General features: G+C 42.9%; 1 protein-coding gene across 1 annotated transcript in view; it reads left to right on the top strand.

Moving 5' to 3' along the window:
• LOC135208367 (uncharacterized) overlaps window positions 1-21,340 on the top strand; it is a 55,105-nt gene that overhangs the window by 14,205 nt on the left and 19,560 nt on the right. Inside the window, exon 4 of the mRNA XM_064240467.1 lies at window positions 8,264-8,318. Within this exon, the coding sequence (XP_064096537.1) occupies window positions 8,264-8,318 (55 nt within the window). The remainder of the gene's footprint in view (window positions 1-8,263; window positions 8,319-21,340) is intronic.

The following is a 21,340-nucleotide window of genomic DNA, read 5'->3' as shown; positions in this document are numbered from 1 at the left end:
CGAGCGAGGTAGGGAGCGTCAGGTCTGCCTCTCCCGTACCTTCAACTCCTCGGTTACACCGGGAGGAGCGAGGTATTGAGGAGTGATCGTGAGGGGTGCGCCCCACCCCTCATGATCCCACCACGACGCCCCTACGTGCCAGGCACGGTTCTTGGACCGGCCAGGACGTATTGCGCAAGTGGATGGAGAAGACCGAGAGGGCTGTCGCTGTTCCCCCTTCTTAGGAGGAAGGTTCTCGGAATATGCTCTTGTTCGAAGGGCTTAACGGTCCCACTCTGCAAGATGCTGTGACTTCCGAGATCCAGTAGGAACTTTGTTTGCCGAGGTTAATGGCGCTGATTCGTCAGCACAACGACTTCGGGGAAGGATCGCCGCTCCCACCAGCAGAGCCACGTCTCGGCTCGAGTCGTTTTGGGGTCCCGAGAGGGAACCCAAATCGACGGTGGGTCTGCCGCGATCGGAGCTTGCCGACTGTGTTGAACCAGGTAGTCTCTCGTCTCCGGACAAGAAGGCTCTCTCAGTTCTGGCCCGGCTCGAACAAGCTACTTCACCTCCTCTACTGCGACAGAGGCGTTTCTACGTGTCTTCGGACACCGTATTTGATACCCCTTCGGTCCTCCTGAGGTTTCGACCTCGACGAGGACTGGAATGAGTCGGAGGACGGTATCGGCTCTCTCCTGTCAGGTGTCGATCAGCCCCACCCAGACGACGTTCACAGTGGCGGCAGACACTTACCTACAGTATGAGTTCGTAACCCTTGTCGGGAAAACGTTTTCTCCTGACGATACGTTTTCCCAGGCTCTGAGAGGCCATCGCCTTACGGCGATGGCTGCTCCATTTTCTTCTCCAACTGCTAGTTCCGCTGGGAAGGCGAGCCAGTATCCAATTCCTCCCCCATTCCCTCTCTCCTTAATTACGGCTACGAGGGAAAGGGGAGGGATCCTACAGAGATTTCTCTGTAAGATCCCACGTTAGGGGCTGCGCTACCGGGGGGACCTTCGGGTCCTACCTGACGTAAGCCCCGGTCATTGAGGAGGGATCCTGCCCCTTTCTCGATTTCTACGGGAATCGAGGAGGACCCACCAGCCGATATCGTTTGACGAATCGGAATGGGGGGGGGTTTCGCAGAGTGCTTAGAATTCTACGGAATTTCTAGCGCACTCAGAGTGTTCGAGTTTTTATGATCTCCAAACACTTAGGCGAGACCACGGTCCAAAGTGAGCGAGAATCCCCGATAATTGTTACACGATAATCGGGAACCTCGCTTATGCTCGATTCCTGTAATTTCTAGCATTTTGGAAGAAGACTGCTGCGGAAAGAAGAGTATCTCACAGTAGGCGATTAACCTGGAATAGAGAAGAACGGACGGGAACTTCCCAGTTTGGCTTGAACTATCGTCTTCGGTATTCTGTTCACCATTGAAGCTTTCCTTTTGGAAAGACTTCTCCTTCACTCTCTTGACTAGAGAACGAAGGCGGTCGATCTCCAATCCTTATCTCATTCCTCGAGAGGAAAGAATTTAGGATGGAGGTCGTGGTACAGAACCTACAAATATACTACGTATATTACCCTCGCGACATGATTCTTTTAACAGTTGAATTGTCCGGGGGGCAGGCGCATACCGTAGTTAACTCTACGGTTTGTGACCGAGACGAATTGTATCTTAATTGAACTGCACTCGGGGTTGCCTGCAAACCTCCAGCAGTTATCAGTTTCGATTTTAGATACTTGGTATTGTCATGACAACACCAAATCAGCTTTTGTATTTACCGAAATCCGTTTTCGGGTTAAATATAATTTGCTCGAGCGTATTCTTTATGCTCGATGGTTCTAGCCGAACGCATTCCTTCGTGGAATAATGGATTACCTGGCAATCGAGGATGACGAGTCACCGAGAGCTACTGCGTATTGAACTGCCTGATAGCGGCTCAAGTATCAGCTAGGTCTCGGAGATGAACGGTCGGTTACGTCTCTCTCTCCCCTGGTTTGATTGACTACCGAACCGTATCTCTGCCCAACACTCATGGACTTAGGTCTCTGATTAACGGGGATTCTCGCAATAATGAAGGACCATCTACTGCTGTGACGCTCGATTTCATCGCCTTCGACATTGCGAGAATTTTCAACAGAGATATCTCTTGGACTCTTTCATCTTTCTGTTTACCGCACGGTAACAGAAGTCTGTACTAGTCACCCGCTGCATCGCACCGCGATAATGCGAATGATTTTTGCAGACATCTGAGTTTGTCTTCAAAATATCTGTATTCGTAGGTGTGCAATTATTCATTGCTCGCCCCGAATTAACAGATATGTCAGAAGACAATCGCCTACTCTCCGACCTGACAGCTCTACTTCCAAATGTTCAGCCCATGAGAAGCAGTTCTTCAGGCAGTATTTCCCTGTCTTCATTACTGAAAAGCGCTCCGCTTTTATTGCAACTACGATCCTCACCGGACAGCAATGAATAGCGGGTTAGCGTTCTCAGTCTTTGTAGCACAGGTTCAGAATCTGAGAATCCTTCTCTCGGTTCAGCTGTGAAGACGTAGGTTGCATTTTCTGTACACCTTCGTCTTCACGACACATAGTGTTGTTTCTCCTTAGCCGAGAATCAACTACAGTTACCATCCGAGTTACGACCTGCGCGAGTTACGTCCACCCGTACTTACGACAGTGTCCGACAGGGGTCTATTTTTTTATATTTTTGGCGGCGTTTACTGTTTGGCAGCGCGGTAGCGTAGTGCGTGCGGCGCGGTATGACAGTTACGACGGCGCCGGCAGCACAGCATCCCAGACACTCATCCCAACCACCTCACTCACTGTCTAGACATTGTAGCAGTACTGTAACATTGTAGCAGGAACATTTTTTTCATTTACACCTTTGCCATGGCCCCTAAGAGAAAGTCTGACTCATCAGAATGCAATTCTGCCAAGAAAGCTAGGAAGGCATGACGTTGGAGATGAAGATGGACGTAATCAAGAAATATGAAGGTGGGATGAAAGTTAATTGTATAAGCAGAAGTCTCCATCTCTCCCACTCCACGGTCTCCACCATTCTAAAGGACAGCCCGCCTCATCCAGCATCGAAGCCACCCCTCCCGCCCTACATCGGCCAGCGCAGTAACCACCCCTTCCCCCCCATCCCCTGCCTCGCCTGACTTAACAGCTGATCTTTCTTTCGACCGTGCGTATGAAGAAAGTGTTGATGACGTCGAACCAAGCACCAGTGAACATTAATTTTGAGTGTTGTTTTGCTTATTTTTTTACATGCATATATATTTTCTATTTTGTACTACAGTACTGTATGTTCTATTTTTGAACTGTAACTTTTCTATTTTCGTATTTTGATCTTCATTTGTATTTTTGTATAATAAATTCAACTGCAGTAATAAATATTTTATTTCTAAACCATATTATATTAAGATGTATGTACGTAGTATATCAACTAAGCAACTGAAAAAAAAAGCTAAATACATTGCACGTACAGTAAATATTAAAAATATCTCTATGATAAAATGATAAAAGTGAAACTAAAAGGCATAAAAATGATAAATACATAAACAGTCTTGTACGTATAGTACAACAGTAATATTATTCAACAGAAAAAGTATGATAAAGTGAAACTAAAAGGCATAAAAATTATAAATAAACAGCTTGTATATACAATGTACAGTAATATTATTCAACAGAATATATGATAAAATATAAAAGTGAAACTAAAAGGCATAAAAATGATAAATAAACAGCTTGTATATACACAATAATATTATTCAACAGAAAAAGTTACTTAAAAAATGCAACACATTCATATCATATGTCCTCGAGTACAGTATAAATCTTCCACTTTAACCGAGTACTTATAATCCACGTGTCGGCCATTTTGGCTGGTATTTTCGACTAACGACCATTCTGACATACGACCTGTTGGTCGGAACGGATCTAGGTCGTAACTCGGATGGTAACTGTATGCTATGAGATATCTTGCCCATCGGGACCTCGGTCTCTAGAAGGCAATTGACTTTCGCCTGTTGGGCACATGCCTTAAGAGAGTCATCACCTTGCCTTCTGGCATCGGTGACGAACAAATTATTTGTTTAGTCTCTTGGCATAACCCTTTTAAGGCGAAGGGTCACGTGACTTGCTCGGGTGCTTGGACAACTTGCCTCCCTACCGAACGCAGTCAGTCGGCAGCTGTCAGAGCGCCCAAGTCTGTTACGAACTTCGCTGTGGACTTAGTTCGGTTGTTTCCATAACAGTCTTTTCTTCGTCCTAACGGCTTGTCACAGTACCCATACCATCGACACCACCATTGAGTGTCGGTGTCCTATCCACTACCGAGAAGAACAACTTCGCTGCAGACGGATAGACCAGTATGGGTACAGGACATCACCGAAGTCGAGAAGAGGGATAGGTCATACGACCATTCCCTTCTTTTCCTCTGAGGTAATTGCATGACTTTTCCTGCGAAGTCAAGCATCCAGGGGATGGGGATTCGTGACGCTCAATTTCGTACCGAATTCGTAGCGAAGACTCTGAACCCTTCGGTTCCTGACGATCGGTTAGAGTCCTTCACAATCCCCTCCCTAATGGACTTCACCGCCTTCGATGCGAAGGAGATGCTGCTTTGTCCTGTGAAAGCGCGACCGCGCTTTCTGAAGAAACTCGACATCCCAGGCTGAGTGTTGAAGACTCTTCGTCAGCACCAAGATGACCTAGAAGTACACTCCCTCGAGTTACACAAGAACTTCTCCGTGGCGCAGGTACTGAAGGCAGGGGTCTGGTACAACCAGACCACTGGCACCTCCTTCTATCTTTTGGATATTGCCCACAGGTCCTTGGATCGTTTTCCTTGGGACCCGTGGTGGCTGTTCAACACGTGTAGCTAACCCAGACCCTAGCAGGCTGAACAGCATCGAGTCCTGTGTGACTGTAAGAATAGATAAGTGAATGAGAGAGTGACTGGCTTCTCCATTCCTATCTTTTCTCCCCCCTCTACCTGTGGGTAGAGGGATACGGTCATCACCTTGCTGGATAAGGACGAGATGCCGGTGAGCTACTCGACAGAGCCCCATCCTATCCCTTTCACTAGGGATGGGAGCGTATATCCACCACTCCTACCTACAAGGGGGGAAGTGGATGCCAACAAGAGACAAACCATAACTTTATGTTGCCTCTTGCAAATAGGAACTTGTTCTTGTTTGCTGGTACGAAGAGATACGCTTGCCTCTCTCTTAGTACTTCCAGAGGTCTGACCATTGATCCTGCGGTGCACACCCCGATCAATCGGACAGAGGCTTGGATCCCTCCCTCGCTCTTACGACCAGGGAGGCATTCCAAGGTTGGGCGAACACCAGTCTGTTCACAAAAAGACTCAGATTCCTCCACCAAGAAGTGAGTCTTCCTATTGTAAAAGGACCGAAGGTTTGTATGCCGTGTCGGAAACAAATGACAATTTGTCCAAAATTGCATTTTTCATAACTATACAAACCTGAGGTCCTTTTACACATAGTCCCACCTCATGCCACCCCTCACTCTGCAGTTTTTGCTTGGGCCAAAAGCAAAAGTGATTTGTTTACCTCTCAGTCGCGCGCAGCGCGCCTGTCGGACAAGCAGTTAACTACCGAACCCCATGTTCGAAAAGCTTACGACCTATCCAGCTGCCGCTAGTACCTTCCTATTGTAAAAGGACCTCAGGTTTGTATAGTTAGGAAAAATGCAATTTTGGACAAATTGTCATTTTAATTATTGACAACATAAACCTGTACAGCAGTATATACTGAGGTGAACTTTTTTTTAATCTTTTAGTTTTTAGAGTAAGCTTTTCTTATAATTTACATTTACTATATATGCAAACTGCTTTGCCAAAGGAAATATATAGTATTTTTTTTCTCGAGATTTCAAAAAAGATTACAGTATAAAGAAATATCAGTCATGAAAAACTGAAAATTAAAATTAACTCTGAACCCATGAATTCTGGAGTATTCATTTTTTTTTTTTTTTTTTAAGAATAATTTTTGGACAATTTACAAATATGGGATTTTGCTAATACAAAACCCATCATTTTACAAGGCCTATCAGTGCAGTCAGCACTCCAAGAAACACACCGTATAGTGAAGAACATAACATTCAATGGGTACACATCTAGGAACCCCAGCCCCACCGATAATTTTCAGTCCTGCTACAGTATTGGGTCGACTTGCCAAAAGATTGGAATGGCTAGGAGTATGGTCCTTTGTTTAAAGTAATGTGTTTGTTGTTAAAAAAAAAGCTGGAAAAAATTTCATTGAATAAAAGTCTTATTAGTTTACATGAGCTATAATAACTATTTAGGAGCGTAGGACTCTTGTGGATAGCAAACTTTTGCAGTTTGTGCACTGAACAGATGAAATACTTAGTTAATGAATATTAATTCTTGACAATAACAATGGATTATGTAGTTGGACTGGTTCTTCCCTAAAGACTTTGGCTAACTATGCAGTATACTTGACCCATTTGTAGAGTGTAGCTGCAAGTACCTAAGGAAACTACACTCAAAGAAGGAATAGAATTATGAAGAGGAAGGATTCTGAGAGGGGGCACCTCTGCTAGGATATTTTCAAAGGTCCAGGAAAACTTAGTGAGGAATTGGAACCAGAAAGTTTAGGTATAACAGAAATGACCACTTCTCAGTCAGCTGTCCTTGCCGGAAGCATAACCCATAACCTACATAGTAGTGAGAGGTACCAACTTTTATAGGACCTTCATCTGTAAATTTTGCTGGAGGTGCTTGCCAAGTTAGAAGCTCCGTGTAGTAGTGCCGTGAATCTCTGTACTCAGTCCAGTAAGGTTTAAATGGTGAAGGATGTTGTACCTTGATCCTAGGTGTGGTGCCATCTTTAACTGCTCCAAGCCTGATTCCTTCAAGTTGAAAATTAGACCCAAGTAGTGATGCAAACTGAAGAGAACCTTCATGGGCTTTTGAAGTTCTTAAGGAGAGTATGCCATCACTAGCCAGTTATCAAAATACTGTTCTCATCAGCTTTGTTGGTTCAAGTGGCACTTGGAGCAGGTACTTTTGTATACACCAAAGTAGCATTTGCTAAACCAAATCAGAAAGGTCCAGCATTGGTGCAGTGAGCCCTGTCAAACAAACTGAAGAAAAACCTGGTAGGAGAGATACACAGTAATTTGATATGTGTCACCAAGGTCATTGGAAGTCTGTCTTCTGAATGGCCTGATGCACAGTTGCTGTTGCCTCCATCTGAAAGGATGCACTTGTTGGAAGTTTTTCAAGGGACTGGGGTTGATTATGGGCCTACAACCATCTGAGGCTTTTGGGACGACAAATAGATGGATGTAGAATTTTTTTAATCCTCATTTTTTTTAATCTCCTTTTGTTACTGCACCCTTTCTAAAGGGCCAAAAAATTTGTTTGAACTCTTTGCATAAGATGCACAGAAATGGCTCTGGCTACAGAAAGATTTTGCCTCCAATCCTTCTTAGCACTAAGAACCTACGTTTATGGTCATAATTATGGTAATTTACCTACCTATGCCTTGGTTGAAAATTTGCCTTGTATCAAGAAGCCTTCCTTCCAAAATATAGCTACTTAGCCATAAGTAAACTGATAGAATATATGTTAGTATACAAATTTTCTAGGATTAATTTTAAAACAAGCTCATCAGAGTAAAATAGATGCCTCCTCCCTTAATAAGCATTTTCATATGGTTTAGTCTAGACAACACATTAGAATTACTTGACCACCACCACTAGGGGACTGAGTGTTGTAGATGCGTTACCAGGCTGGGGGAAGTGTTCATTTTCATTCTGTTGAGTTGTCTTTCGGAGAGTCACACTGCTGGATAAGGCTTATGTAAGCTGATTGGTTTATTTAAAAAATACATTCTGTTTAGTAGAAAGTGCAATTTTCTGTAAACAAAGATTAACATACAAACAATGACATTTACTTTGAAATATGGCAAATGCCTGTTGCTCCCAATTTATGAAAGTAAAATATATGTAGTACTCAAAGAAGTCTGGAGTTCATAAAACTAAGGTTTTGTTACCACTGATAAGACACATATTGAAGATTTTATAAGTAATGGTTTATGATTATAGCCATAGTCTGGGCTATGCTGTGTCGTGTTCCTATACTCGCATTTATATCAAAACTCTATTCTCTATGGATTCAATAGTATTGCAGTGTTATGGTATTTTCGTAATATAAATGGTGCTTGGCATCAAGTGAGGGGAACCAGAGATACCTCAAGTGTATTTTTCTTTTCAGGGGATGACATGATCTCCATGCTTGAACCAGAAGACCTGAAGTATTTAATGGAACAGTAAGTACCAGTAACTTATGTTGTATTTAGAACTCTTGTGTAGCTATGTCTGAAACATACAAAATGCTTTTAGTAGTACTATTTTATTATTACAGTAGTTTTTCAGTGGAATTCGCTAGTGTCCTAAACTTATTCGTGGTGCACAAACATATGATTTAAAAAATGAATTTAACACAACTCCATAACTTGAAAAATTATTTTTGCACAACCCCATTTACTACTTTGGTTTATCCTACAGCCAGCAGCTTCTTTTTATACACCAAAAGAATAACCCTATTACTTGACAGGTAACCATCCACAACAGGCAGTAGCTTTTGTCATTTTGCGCATATCTTATCCATCAGGCATTACTGCTATTTGTTCATATACGAAGCAAACCTTCGGTCTTAACGTTAGGATAAATACTCAGCGCCAGCTGGAAACCTGTAAAGTTTAAAAATAATTGTGTACGCAAGGGACTATTGGCATCTGTGCTTGGTCACGAGACATGTGGGGCCACCCACATACCCCTCATTAACTCGTGACCCCGTTAGTTATTCTTCCAACCCAGGTTAGTTGATAGAGGGGTGGTTAGAGGTTTGTAAGTTATGAAAAATACAAATTAATTACAAATTTGTCATTTGTTCATATACGAAACAAACCTTCGGTCTTAAACACTTAGGATAGACTTACTCTTGGGGTGGGAGGTAAGTACTATTTAACCAACTGGGAGTTTGCCACCCCTTTGATCAGTTTTCTGAATACCAGAATTCTACGAACACTGACCAGTATTTCCAAAACTAAGACATATGAATATCATAGAGTCAGACTTCTGGGTTTTTTTTACACACTGTTCACAAGTTCCATTGCGTTCCGAGGAAGATAAGATCTGTTCCCCTAACAAAACCTATTCATCCACTCATGTAGGTTTTGTTATCATTCCTCTCCCCCTTGCTAAAGAGAGGAATGTCCTGCTAGTGATAGGTATCTTACTGATACTAACCCTAACAGTATGGCCACTTCACTCACCTGTACATTGTCCGTTCCAGCTTATGATGGTACTCTCTTCTTACTGCCCTAAGTAAAGAAGAGACAGAAATTTGAAAAGGAAAGAGGCCCAGTTCTCCTCCTTTCACATTCATACCATCATCATAAACAAGATACCAACTGACCTGCCAGGGGTACTGGAGGAGTTACACCTTTTGTTTAGCAGCCACCAAAGGACCCAAGGAAATTGAGTCTAAGGACCTCTGGGCAACCTTATAATATATAAGTATATATATATGTATATATATATATACTTATATATATATATATATATATATATATATATAATATATATATGTTATATATATATATATATATATATATATTATATATATATATATAGATATATAATATATATATATATTAGTATCTATTATATACACAGGAAATTGAATGGTGGGGTTTCATAACAAAGAACCCACTCTCAAATTTCAATGAACAGACAGACACCTCCCCCTTAAAATTGGCTCAATTTGAGCTTCGATACAGTCACAGACCAACCCGTCACGATCATTTTAACTGATATGTTCTTAAATGCCAGGAGGCCTATATTCCTCTGATGACATTATCTTCTGTATAACCTCATTGGTACAACTTGACAAACAAGGAGTAGGCTTGACCGACTTCGCCTCTGTTTGGCCTGTTTCTTTACGTCTACCACCTTAATGTTTTAGGTGCTTAGTTCTTTCTATAACCACCACGAGTACTTTGACAAGTCAAAGCCGGCAGCATGACAAGGTCAAAGCCGGCCCTGCTGAAGGTCCCTCACACATAGTCACACCGTACTGAGCATGACTAAGAAATGTATCTGTCATCATGACCTGTGCTGCATTGACTCATTATCCCGGATTCCAGGGCCAACCTGGTTATTGAGTACTCCCACTCTACCAAGGTCTCGAAGAAGACCCCCCATCCACGGTCAGTTTCCTGGAACGTGACTGATGTATGTGCCTGGTGGTAGTCCGTCAAGGCTACTCTGATACAGAGTATGTTTCACTTATCAGATCGGAGTTCTTATGTGCCCCATCCAGTTCACTGCTCCAGATTCATCTGAAGATTAGTCAGTTGTGAAGCGATATTCACATGTCCAATCACCAGTCCAATGTATATCACCGTGCATGTAAAACATGTAATTACAGAGATTCTTCCCTCTGTTCTGACCTCTTCCACCAGATCATTGTCTACTGACCGAATGCCTTTAATGGACAGAAACGTCCACTATATAGGCAGTCACGGCCAAAGAGTCATTCTGTATGTGTGAACTAACGACCTTTGGAGTCGTGTTACGTCCGAGGTGACACTCTACACCCAAAAAACAGAACTATTAGTTCAAAAGGGATTACTGGTCAACCTCCAGGCCTTGAGATATAATTCTACCTATCGGTGGTGCCTCTTCTCCACACAAACCTGGTAGCGATGATTGTGCTATGATAAACTTTATCAGTCACTCATCCTGGGTCCTCCTTAATTACTGGAAGCCCATCCTTAAAGCCGGGACATGGAGGAACAGGTAGAACCTAGAGTTTTGCGCAACCTCCAGGATGTTCCTAGTATCACAAATGGAATCCTCAGGCTCCTCGAAGGGTTGAAAACCCTGAGACAGCTATTACATGTTTTTCCACTATACGAGTTCCTCTCTGGATGAGTGGTTTGTGCATTCATCTGCCAAACCGGTGGTCGAGGTCCTACTCCCATCTCGGCCAACGCGGAATCAGAGAACTTATTTCTGGTGATAGAAAATAATTTATCGATATAGTGCGGTTCAGATCCCACAATAAGCTGGAGGTCCCATTGCTAGGTGACCAATGGTTCCTAGCCTCGTAAAAAAAAACAAAAAAAAAATCCAATCCTTCAGCCAGACCTCAGCCCTAGGAGAGTTATTAAACAGCTCAGCGTTTGTATAAATTAAGATCCCAACCACGACTCACCTTATGCGGTGACCTGTTACAATATTCGGTCATATGTTCAATATGTATGCTACCTTCCAAAGGGAAATCCTATATTGCCAGAAAAACCACCACGGTGCTATTCTCGAGTAACCTAGCCCAGAATTGTACCCAACGTCACTTCACCCTCACCTCACTCTTGAAGAATGGGAAAACTCCCCACTTTCCCCTTCCAGATATGATGAGGTACTAATGCCTTGCTCTAGCCAACTGAAGCTCAAACCCTCTATGTTTAGGTTCATGACTTCAATATATAAACTAGATCAGTATGGAAGAGACCCATTTGTAGATTCCAGGTTCAACCTAGCCAACAACCACTTGGACTAGTCTTAAGTAGGTATAGTCAATTAAGAATTGACTAACTTATTTTAAGTTGGCAAGACCAGGTTGACCCTGGCTTGGTTAGGTTAGGCTATGTTAACTTCAATTAAGCTAGGACCCTTGTTTGGTTAGGTTTGGCTATGTTAACACTTCAGATTAGGCTAGGCTAACTCCTATCATCATAGGGTAGGTTTTAAGTCCATCCGAGATGTCCACTTAACTAGGCTAGGCTAGTATAGACTAGCTTAATCTAGAAACTAAATGACTTAGGTTAGGGTAAAGCCGTTCAAGAAAGTTTGGGCTATCCATGTTAGGCTACAAACCACAACCATTCTAGGCTGAGGTGGTAAAAGTGTTTTCGAATGGGTAGCCTAGTCTATGCTCGGCGATACCTTTAACCTTGCTAATTCGCCCAACCTAAGATAGTACGGGCATGTTCCAAGCAACTGGTTCATGTAAGTCATCAACCCACTGTTAGGCTAAGTTGACATGTATGTCCTAACCACCTAACTTATGAGTAGCTAAGCGGACCTGGCTAAGCTAAGAATTGTACCACTCAGACTAATATAGATAGTAAATGCAGGTCGAAAGCCCAAACCACAACCATTAGTTGGTCTAAGCCAGCACATGCATACCCAATCAGTTAGTTCGGACAGTCTAAGCTAAGAACTACTACTCAGATTAACTAAGATGGTATCAGTAGACTCGAACTGGCTGGAATAGGCTACGACAAGTAACCACTTGTTAGTCTAAAAGATTGAACCAATTAACCTGGGTATAGCATCTTAGGTTACAAGTGACTTACTTAGGCTTGGCTACCTTAAGTGACGAAAGAAAGACATTCACCTCTTTCTTTCAACTTAAGTTCCCATTTGGTTTAATTAAGAAGAATGGTTCTACAGTACTTTCGAAGGAACCAATCTTTCGATTAACTTTAACTACTTGTGTAAGAGTCGAAGCGTTTGGTCAATATTCTTATAGGAAGAAACCAGCTTATACCAACAAGTATAATAATACAGGGGAATTCTCCTTACCTGTATAGGTTTGAAGTTTTCTGGAGTCAATCCAAAGTATGCTACTTCCCACCATTCCGGCTGCATACGATTACTAAGAGGTATCCATATCCTTCAATCAATCCGTGCATTTTACGTGTTGTAAAATGAGCTCTACATGACTAGAACAAGGTAATTCATACACTTTCGTATCCTTTTTCAAACCAAACACCATGTCAATCCCAGGGGGAAGCATGCTGGCAGGTGTCTCCATGCTCCCCGAAAGGTTATTGAATGACTAATCAAATCAATCACCACCTCATACGAAGCCAGAAACCTCTTGGTTTTATGCATGACACTTACCTGGCAGGTATATATATAGCTGTATTTTCTGAAGTCCGACAGAATTTAAAAAACTTCCGACACACGCAGTGGTCGGCCAGGTGGTTAGTACCCGTCCCATTCCCGCCGCTGGGAGGCGGGTATCAGGAACCATTCCCATTTCTATTCATAAATTTTCTGTCGCCGGTACTGAAAACCTGTTTTCAGTACCTCCGGCTTAGGATTTTGGAAACTTCATTTGCCGCTAAGTATCCTAATTGTCTTTTTAATTTATTTACTTGGATTTTGTGGCTAGGCATACGCTATCTTAAATTGATTTGAATTTGATTCATTTTTGCATAAGATATCTGAATCTAGTTTAGGCTAGTTTCAGAGGGTGTTGTCTGCAAAGATAGGGTGTGGCTACCGAAAGCTTCGGTAGTTCCGCACTTGGGGGGCGCAATAATCAGTAAACGCAATTAATCAGTAAAACGTGTCTAATTCCGTAAGGAAAAAGTTTGTTTAGTATGTACGCAATTAATCAATTACGAAAGTCAGGGTAGTGATACTGCTAACCTTCCGGTAGACTTTATTTTGCCTAACGCTGTAGTATGGCCTCCACGGGTTATGACTATGTCTGCGAGAGGTGATCGCTCTCCTTCATTGTTGTGAAGAGTTCTACTTCTGTTTTTTGTTACGCCTAACCCTGTAATGTTGCCTTCGGGCCCTAAAACAGTGTCTGTAGAGTTTATTGCCCTTTCTCTTATACTATTTCGATTCGTAACTTAGAATCGAAAGTGCTTGCTTTAGAGAGCAATAGTGAAGTGGCTAAGTGCAGTGACAGTGCCCCTTGTGTAGTGGAGGGTGCGTCAGATCGGCCTTATAACGCCTCTAGGTCTAGACCTATGTCGAACTCCCAGAACCAGGGAGAGGGCATGTCGAAAGCCGAAGGAGGGTTACAGGGAACCCCACCGATCTGGCGTGCCTTCGGCAGTTTTCTGATGAAAATCCCAGACTGCCAAAGTGCGTGCACATGCACGAATCCTGAAGGATTTGCTTCTCGTCCTCCGAGGCGTCCTCCCCGCACAAGGGTTGGAGCTCTCGGAAGGACTCGCGCCCTCTAGAAGCTTTATAGAAGAGGACGCTTCACGTCCCTTCTCCCTCGTTATGTGTTTCTGTGAGAAGTAAGAAGGCGAAGTTGCCTGATCACGTGTACTTCTTTCCACCAAGAAATAAATAAAAGAAAAAGAAGGCAGTTTCTCTCGCTTGTTTTGACACTGTCAGGAGCGTGACGCTTTTCTGCATGCTTATTTGGACGATCGGCTTGAACAGGACGCTCGGATGACGCACTCACCAGTGGACGCCGAGCGTCCTCGCCAGTGGCGCCGCCGATGCGCGCACCGGACGAGCGTCCTCGCAGTGGACGCCGAGCGCGCACCAGGACGCCGAGCGTCCTCGCCAGTGGACGACCGAGCAGCGCCAGGAGCCGAGCGTCCCGGCCAGTGCGCAGCGCGCACCGAAACGTTTCTGTTGAACTCTTCAAGCTCTTGTTTAAGATTTGAGCCTCAAGAAAGTGAACAGAACTTCGTCTTCGAAACCCAGCAAGACCTCTGGGTTTCGTGAATTCAAGAGGTCTCTGTCAATATTATATTGCTTTTCGCAAAGGTGGATGGAGTTAAAGAAAGCTCAAGGGAAGATCTCGTTTTCTCTACCTCAGTCAAGACTTTGAGATAAGACAGTTACGGGTTATGTAAAGGCTCGACGTCCTGAACGTCAGGATTTTCGGCAACGTTCAGTAGGATTCTTGCAAAGGCACTCATCAAAAGGACGCTCTTCAGGAAAGCGCAAGACAGGACTTCCTTTGCCATACTGCCAATAAATTTAAAGCTTTTTAGACCATCTGAAAGGGTTTTTTCAGATGATAGATTTTGTTAGTTTTTCTAGTCGAGACTTCCATGCCGATTGAGCATCGTCGTTCTACTACCAAGTAAGCCCAGTTCCCTCTTAACAGGATTCTTGTCCCTTCCTTGTTTGAGACGGGAATCGAAAATAAAAGGCTCGACTTCTGGATTACCGTTTTTTTGTCAATTCAGTGACTTTCCCCCATTGACAATATACGATCGTTTTGTCAAGTAAGTGGGTCTCCCCTCATTGACAAAATATCTCTCTGTACCGTTAATGGGTTAGTTCTCATTGACAAACATCTCATTAACTTGATATTGCGTAAGCGAATAAGGACAAGGTTCGGAAGAGCTCTCCTTCCTCATTCGCAGACTCGTACAAGAAATAGACTTGTAGACTACGTCAATGAAGGCTTATGTCCAGTATCTTAAGAAGCTTGAGCTGTCTGCTTCGCATTCTCTAAGTTTTGTTCATGAAACTTGCCTGTCAGATATGTATGTAGCTGTATTTTCGAATTCAGCTATATATATGTCTGCCAGGTAAGTATGAACAAACTTTATTGTGATATAATAAAATTTTTTGCCTTGCGTTATTTTACTACTGGTTGGTTCAAGTCATACACGCTTGCTGTAGTTACTCTTCGGATGGCAACCGAGAGGTCTATTCTACTATTTTAAGGACATTTAAATCGTCACTCCCTGCAGCCTTCAGGATTTTCCGATTTATCTTTTACCACCGTTGTATGGTAGTGTTCTGACGACACAAACGCATCTATATATTTGCGTTTCTGTTTCCGCTTAAATATACCAGCTTGAGAGTCTCTTTTTGTTCAAAAATAACGGACCTATTTCTTCGTAGAATAGGGTAGCTGGCAACCCAGACATAAAGTTAAGAGACGACGTTCGTAAGCTGCTGGCTGCTGCTGTGTCTGACTGTCCAAGTTCCAAACTTCCAAGTTCCAACCGAGCCAGTAACATATCGTGCGCTGTCATGCCCTGTAGGTTACGTCTCTCTCTCCTGCGGGATTGACTGACTAACCGTATCTCTGTGCTGGCGGTTACGTCTCTCCTGCGGGATTGACTGACTAACTGTATCTCTGTCCTACAATCACGGACTTTAGCCTAAGATTGAGGGGATTTCTTACGTGAATGAATAAACGTTGCATTAGTTTTGCCTTACTATGTTCAACAGAGTTATCTCTTAATCCTTTCGGTGCTTGTTACCGCACGGTATAGAACTATGAGTCTACCGCAACATTGCACTTTTATATGCTCTCCTGCTTAGGCAAAGCGCGCAGCCTTATAGGGAAGTAAGCATACTCGGGGAGGGAATGGATGAGCTTGCTGGGGACCATTTCCTTCCTGAAGAAGTTTGTTTCCCCGTTTCCCCGAATAGACTGCAATTCAGACCACAGTTTTTTCCTACAGGGAAACTGAAATATTATTCAAGATCTAGGAATTATTCTGAACATCTCTCAGTGCGTCATGATAGAAAGAAGGTGTCCGGACATCTGGATAGTGTTTCAGATGTCCTGGATCTTAATCTGAAAGAAGTAAATGTAAATGCAATTCGTCGCCCTCAAGTCCTCGAAACGAGTTTTTGGAACCAGTGGTCCACATCAACTCTGATATTCCACAGCTCTCTCATATCTTAAGAAGTATACTTCTCTCGGTCCCTGCTCGAGTTTACGAGAAAGAGCCTATTATAACAACAGGCGTAGAATGTAACGATCATCTAGAGGTTCGTTACAGGATTGCAAAAGTCCGTACGAATCGTCTCGATCGACGGCAGCAACGATAGATTACTAACATGCTAGGTATTTTAATTAAGGGGGTGTTCTTTTTATGGTGTCTGAGAGGGTTATTTCCTCTTCAGTATGTGAAGTGTAATGTGTTACGTTAGCTTTGTGTGTGGTTCAGGTGGTCTAACTTATCCTAGCATGAATGCCCCTGGTAAGAGAGGGCTAGGGTTTCATGTCAACAAAATTGGTCCCGTCCAGTTTGTCAGACCCTTGTTATTAGCTTTCTCAACAAACAGGTCACATCCTAGTTGAGAGCTACTAAGGTTTAGCAGCTAAGAGGCAGGACCTACGAAGTCAGCTACCTTAGCAGGTAAGGAACTTAATAAATAATTTTAAAAATTAGTTAATTTTTGAATTATGACGATGTTGCTGTCTGTGACCCACCTCCAAAGTGTCAATCAGCTATATATATACCTGCCAGGTAAGTGTCATGCATAAAAATGATATTGTTATGATACAATAAAGTTTTATGCATACTTACCTGGCAGGTATATATAATTAAATTCCACCCTCCTCCCCTCAGGAGACAGGTTCAGAGAAAATCTGAGGAAAACGGGAATAGTTCCAAGTACCAGCGCCACGGGAACGTGGGGGAGATCACCTGAACTACCAGTGGTCTAGCGGTTGCCGAGAGTTTTGAAAATTCTGCAGTGCGAACAGACAACAGAGAATGTTGTTTGACAGATTTGCATCTGTCAAACAACAAAGACCTTCACGATCATTGAGGTCTGTGGGAATCTCGATTCTAGCTCACCATCACTTTTTGTCTCGCCTGTTTTCTCGGAGTCAGACACTCGTGCGAGATCAGGTGACATATAGTAGCCCTGAGTTTTCTTATTGACGAAGTCGATTGCGGACGACGTTGGGTTGCGTTATACACCCCCAAGGTTTGCTTAGATTGAATCGCCCAGGCAGTCCAGACACTCATCCTTCAGCTAAGAATAGTGCCTTATGGTCTTCAGGGTACAGCCTTGCTGTCCTTGATTCGTCTGACTGGTCAACTGGTCGTTTCACCTGACATTTAGTACAGACTGTGCATTTCCGGATCGAAGCTTTCAATATGGAACTTAGACGTAGTCTGAAGTTCTTGATGTCAAAGCAATGTCAAAGCATTCGAACCTCTCCTGCCTGTTAACTTCTTGTATGTGATCAGGAAGGCCTTCTTCTAACCACCCTAGATACGACAAAGAGGGTTAGTGAGATTTTAAGCCATCGTCACAAGTTTGGCTTTAGAGAACACAAGGAGGTGTGCTCTCTAAGCCTTTCGTTATGGCCTAAGAATGGAAACCCTTTTTGTCCTTGGGCCAGGATCTTGGAAGCAAGGATGGCACAAGTAGTGGGCAGGAGCCAGAGAGAGTCCTGTGCCCTGTCAGGTCTCTCAAGTTTTATCTACTTATAATCAAGAAAGGTCGAAGGAAGTCAGTCGGGCAATCTGGCAGTGTTCCGAAAAAGACCAGACTTGCCCATATCGAAGTACACCCTGGTTTAGGGTTAAGGAGTTTCTTCTTTAAAAAACAAAAAATGATCCTTCATTGTGTTTGCACAAAAAGATTTGAAAGCTTAAATTTTTATCTGAATTGCTCACGAGGTGAGGGCGCGGCTCGGAAGCATTTCAACAGAGCATGGCACTCAGCAACATCCTGAGTACCATGTTTTAGCGAAGCAACTCTGGGTTCACTTCACACTCCCTGCGAGATGTGAAGATGGCATATGAGATCTGCTGCTCGCTAGGGCCATACGTGTCTGCAGACACAATCTTGGGGTCAAGAAAGTACTACTCATCCTATCCTGTAGAAAATGGTTAGGAAGAGCTCTTAATTTAGTTGTGGAGTCGCTGACAACGGCGACTTCTTAACTCTGAAGCCTTAGTTAACACACATTAACTTTTGGCTAGGTTGGTCAGGTGGTGATATATATATATATATATATTTATTTTACTTCTTAGCCTCATGGTATGGTCAATATGGTCTAGTCACATTGTGGTCACGCCCCCCCCGTTGACAGATCATCTGGAGTGCACCAGCTTATAGGTCTCTACCTCGCTGGCAACTCTAGTAAAGCAGAAGCAGACTTGGGTGACAGTAATCACGAAGTCGGCTATGCTAACAGGTGGAACCAAGATGTAAATCATCTGCATGCATTTGTGTCCCAAAATCCTTCTATTCTGTCCCTTCCCACCTCCAACGGTGGGGTTCAACTATATATATATACTGACAGGTAAGTTCATGAGCAAAATGATATTGTTATGATACAATAAAGTTTGTTCATACTTAACTGGCAGATATATATATATATATTCAAGTACCCCCCCACCACCCACCTCCCCTCAGGGGACAGTGGAAATAAAAATTATGAATAGAAAATGGGAATGGTTCCTGATACCCGCCTCCCAGCGGCGGGAATGGGTACTAACCACCTGGCGACACTGCGTGTGTCGGAAGTTTTTTAAATTCTGTCGGACTTCAGAAAATACAGCTATATATATACCTGCCAGGTAAGTATGCATAAAACTTTATTGTATCATAACAATATCATTTTTCTCTTTCCTCATGTTATAACGCGCTGTGTTCAGCCACAGGAGACGTTAACTCACTCCTACCCTCTGACAAACATCCGGTGCATAATGGCCGTCCGACCATACGGCCGCAGCACCTTTGATCTTTAATGGCCACTGATTGCTCGGTCTCGAATAGTCAGTAGGATCTGAGAAGGTATCTATTTGCATACGTCATGGCCTTTCGACCATACGACCACGGCACCTTTGATCTTTAATGGCCACTGATGGCTCAATCCCGAATAGTCAGTAGGATTTGAGAAGGTATCTACGTATTAGCATGCGTCATGGTCGTCCAACCGTACGGCCTCGGCACTTTTGATCTTTCATGTCTGCTGATGGCTCGATCCTTGAAAATATTATAGTCAGTAGTATTTGAGAAGATATCTGTTTGCAATCCTATATACAAATATGAGAGCAATTTTATCATATTGCATTACTCTGACATCTAGAGTCCATGGAAAACATTTGTAAAAGCATCAGCATATGTATCAAGTTAAGCCACGGCATTGTAGTCTCTCTTAGACTCTTTGTAGTCACCACTGGCAACTCGACGTTGGCCGCTAGCCCAGCGACCATCGACGCTTCCGCTCGTTCGGACTCTGTAAACGGCTTCGTCCGATTGCTTTGAGCTTACCAGCCACTGACTTCTTGATTTTCTTGCTGATTGGGCTGTGACAGTCCTGGTTCGAAGATGAAGAAGAATTTGCTCTTCTCCTCTTGTCCCGAGTATCAGTCACGAAATCCTGTATCCTCCAACGCTTGACTGGTACACTCAGTGATGCCATCGAATTGTTTTTCAAATTTTGGTATTCGTTTGTTTTCATATTTCATCCATATTTTCCTGTTTGGGTTTCTTATGTATCCTTTGGCAATGGGTTTTTTTTTAATATTTTCTCTACTTTTCTATAATATTTACTAGTGAGGGGCTTGGTGCCCCACCTGGTCATTGGCAATACAGCTATTTACTCTTGATCTACCACTTTCCATTGATAGCAGCTACTTTACTTGGAGTATGTATTTGTTCCTGCAAGAAACAAGCATGTTGGGTCATTAAAGGGGAACTTATGGTTGCATTTTAGCTGTTCCATATGTAGTATTATTCTTTTTAAGTACCCCTGGGGAAAAAAGTTTTTTGAAAGGGGCATTTTCTTTTATTTTTTTACGACCAAATTTCCTATTGCACCATGGGCGCCGCCATTTTTTGGTGTGGCATATACAGCCCTAAATTCTAAAAACCCATTAATTAAACTAGTTAAAAAGGACTAAGTGAAGGCCCTCATCAGTTCATGGGCACACACACACACACACACATACATTTAGAAATCTGCCATTCACCCCATCACACCATGCACATGGCAAATGACAAGAATAAATTTCAATTCAAATGCATACAAGTGGAGGCACCATAGTATAGATAGCCGCCCTATCTTAGTCAGTCCCGTGGTCTGTTCAGAGAGAAATTAAGCTCCCAAAACATATATAAATAAATTTCATAGCCATACCTAATACCCTGCTCTTAATGTCAACTTTTAAATCTGTTGGCAAGAAATGGTCCGAACAGACAATGGTTTGCGTCGTACGTTGAAAGATTTTATGTTGATATGCTCCCTTCAAAGAGCCATCAGCCAGCGACTTGATTTTTTTTTATTTGATGGAATCCTGTGGAATGTTATGCCTTTTGGACACTTGCCAGAAGTATTGGCAAAACCAAACGCCATACAAGTTGGCATAATTTATGCTATTTTTTTTTTTTTTTTTTTGAATGACACTTGACCTAAAACATGAGGAAAATACCAAGGATGAATACTCTTACAATACGCATGCTTTTGCTGCTCTTGTTATTGAGGTGACCGCAGCACCACGTCATGGGTACTAATCCGCCAGATGGCAACAGATCGAATCCAGGAGAAATGAAATGGCGCTCTCCATTGAAGTACCTTGGCGCTACTTTGAAATTAAATTGTAAATCAATGGGATTACGTACAGAATTGAGCAATGACTCATTTTTTAGCTTATTAAAAGTTCTGTTTGACAAAATTTAATGGCTATTAACCATAAGTTCCCCTTTAAAGTTTGTTAACAAGTTACCCAAGTAGTTGGAAGTGGGTAGTGAGGGAGTATCCAGCCTCTCACCATTCTATAACTTCACTTTAGTT

This window comes from Macrobrachium nipponense, chromosome 35 (genome assembly GCF_015104395.2).
Source record: "Macrobrachium nipponense isolate FS-2020 chromosome 35, ASM1510439v2, whole genome shotgun sequence".
NCBI lineage: Eukaryota > Metazoa > Arthropoda > Malacostraca > Decapoda > Palaemonidae > Macrobrachium > Macrobrachium nipponense.
Note: the sequence above shows the minus strand (reverse complement) of the source record. Positions and strands in the feature narration are given on the sequence as shown.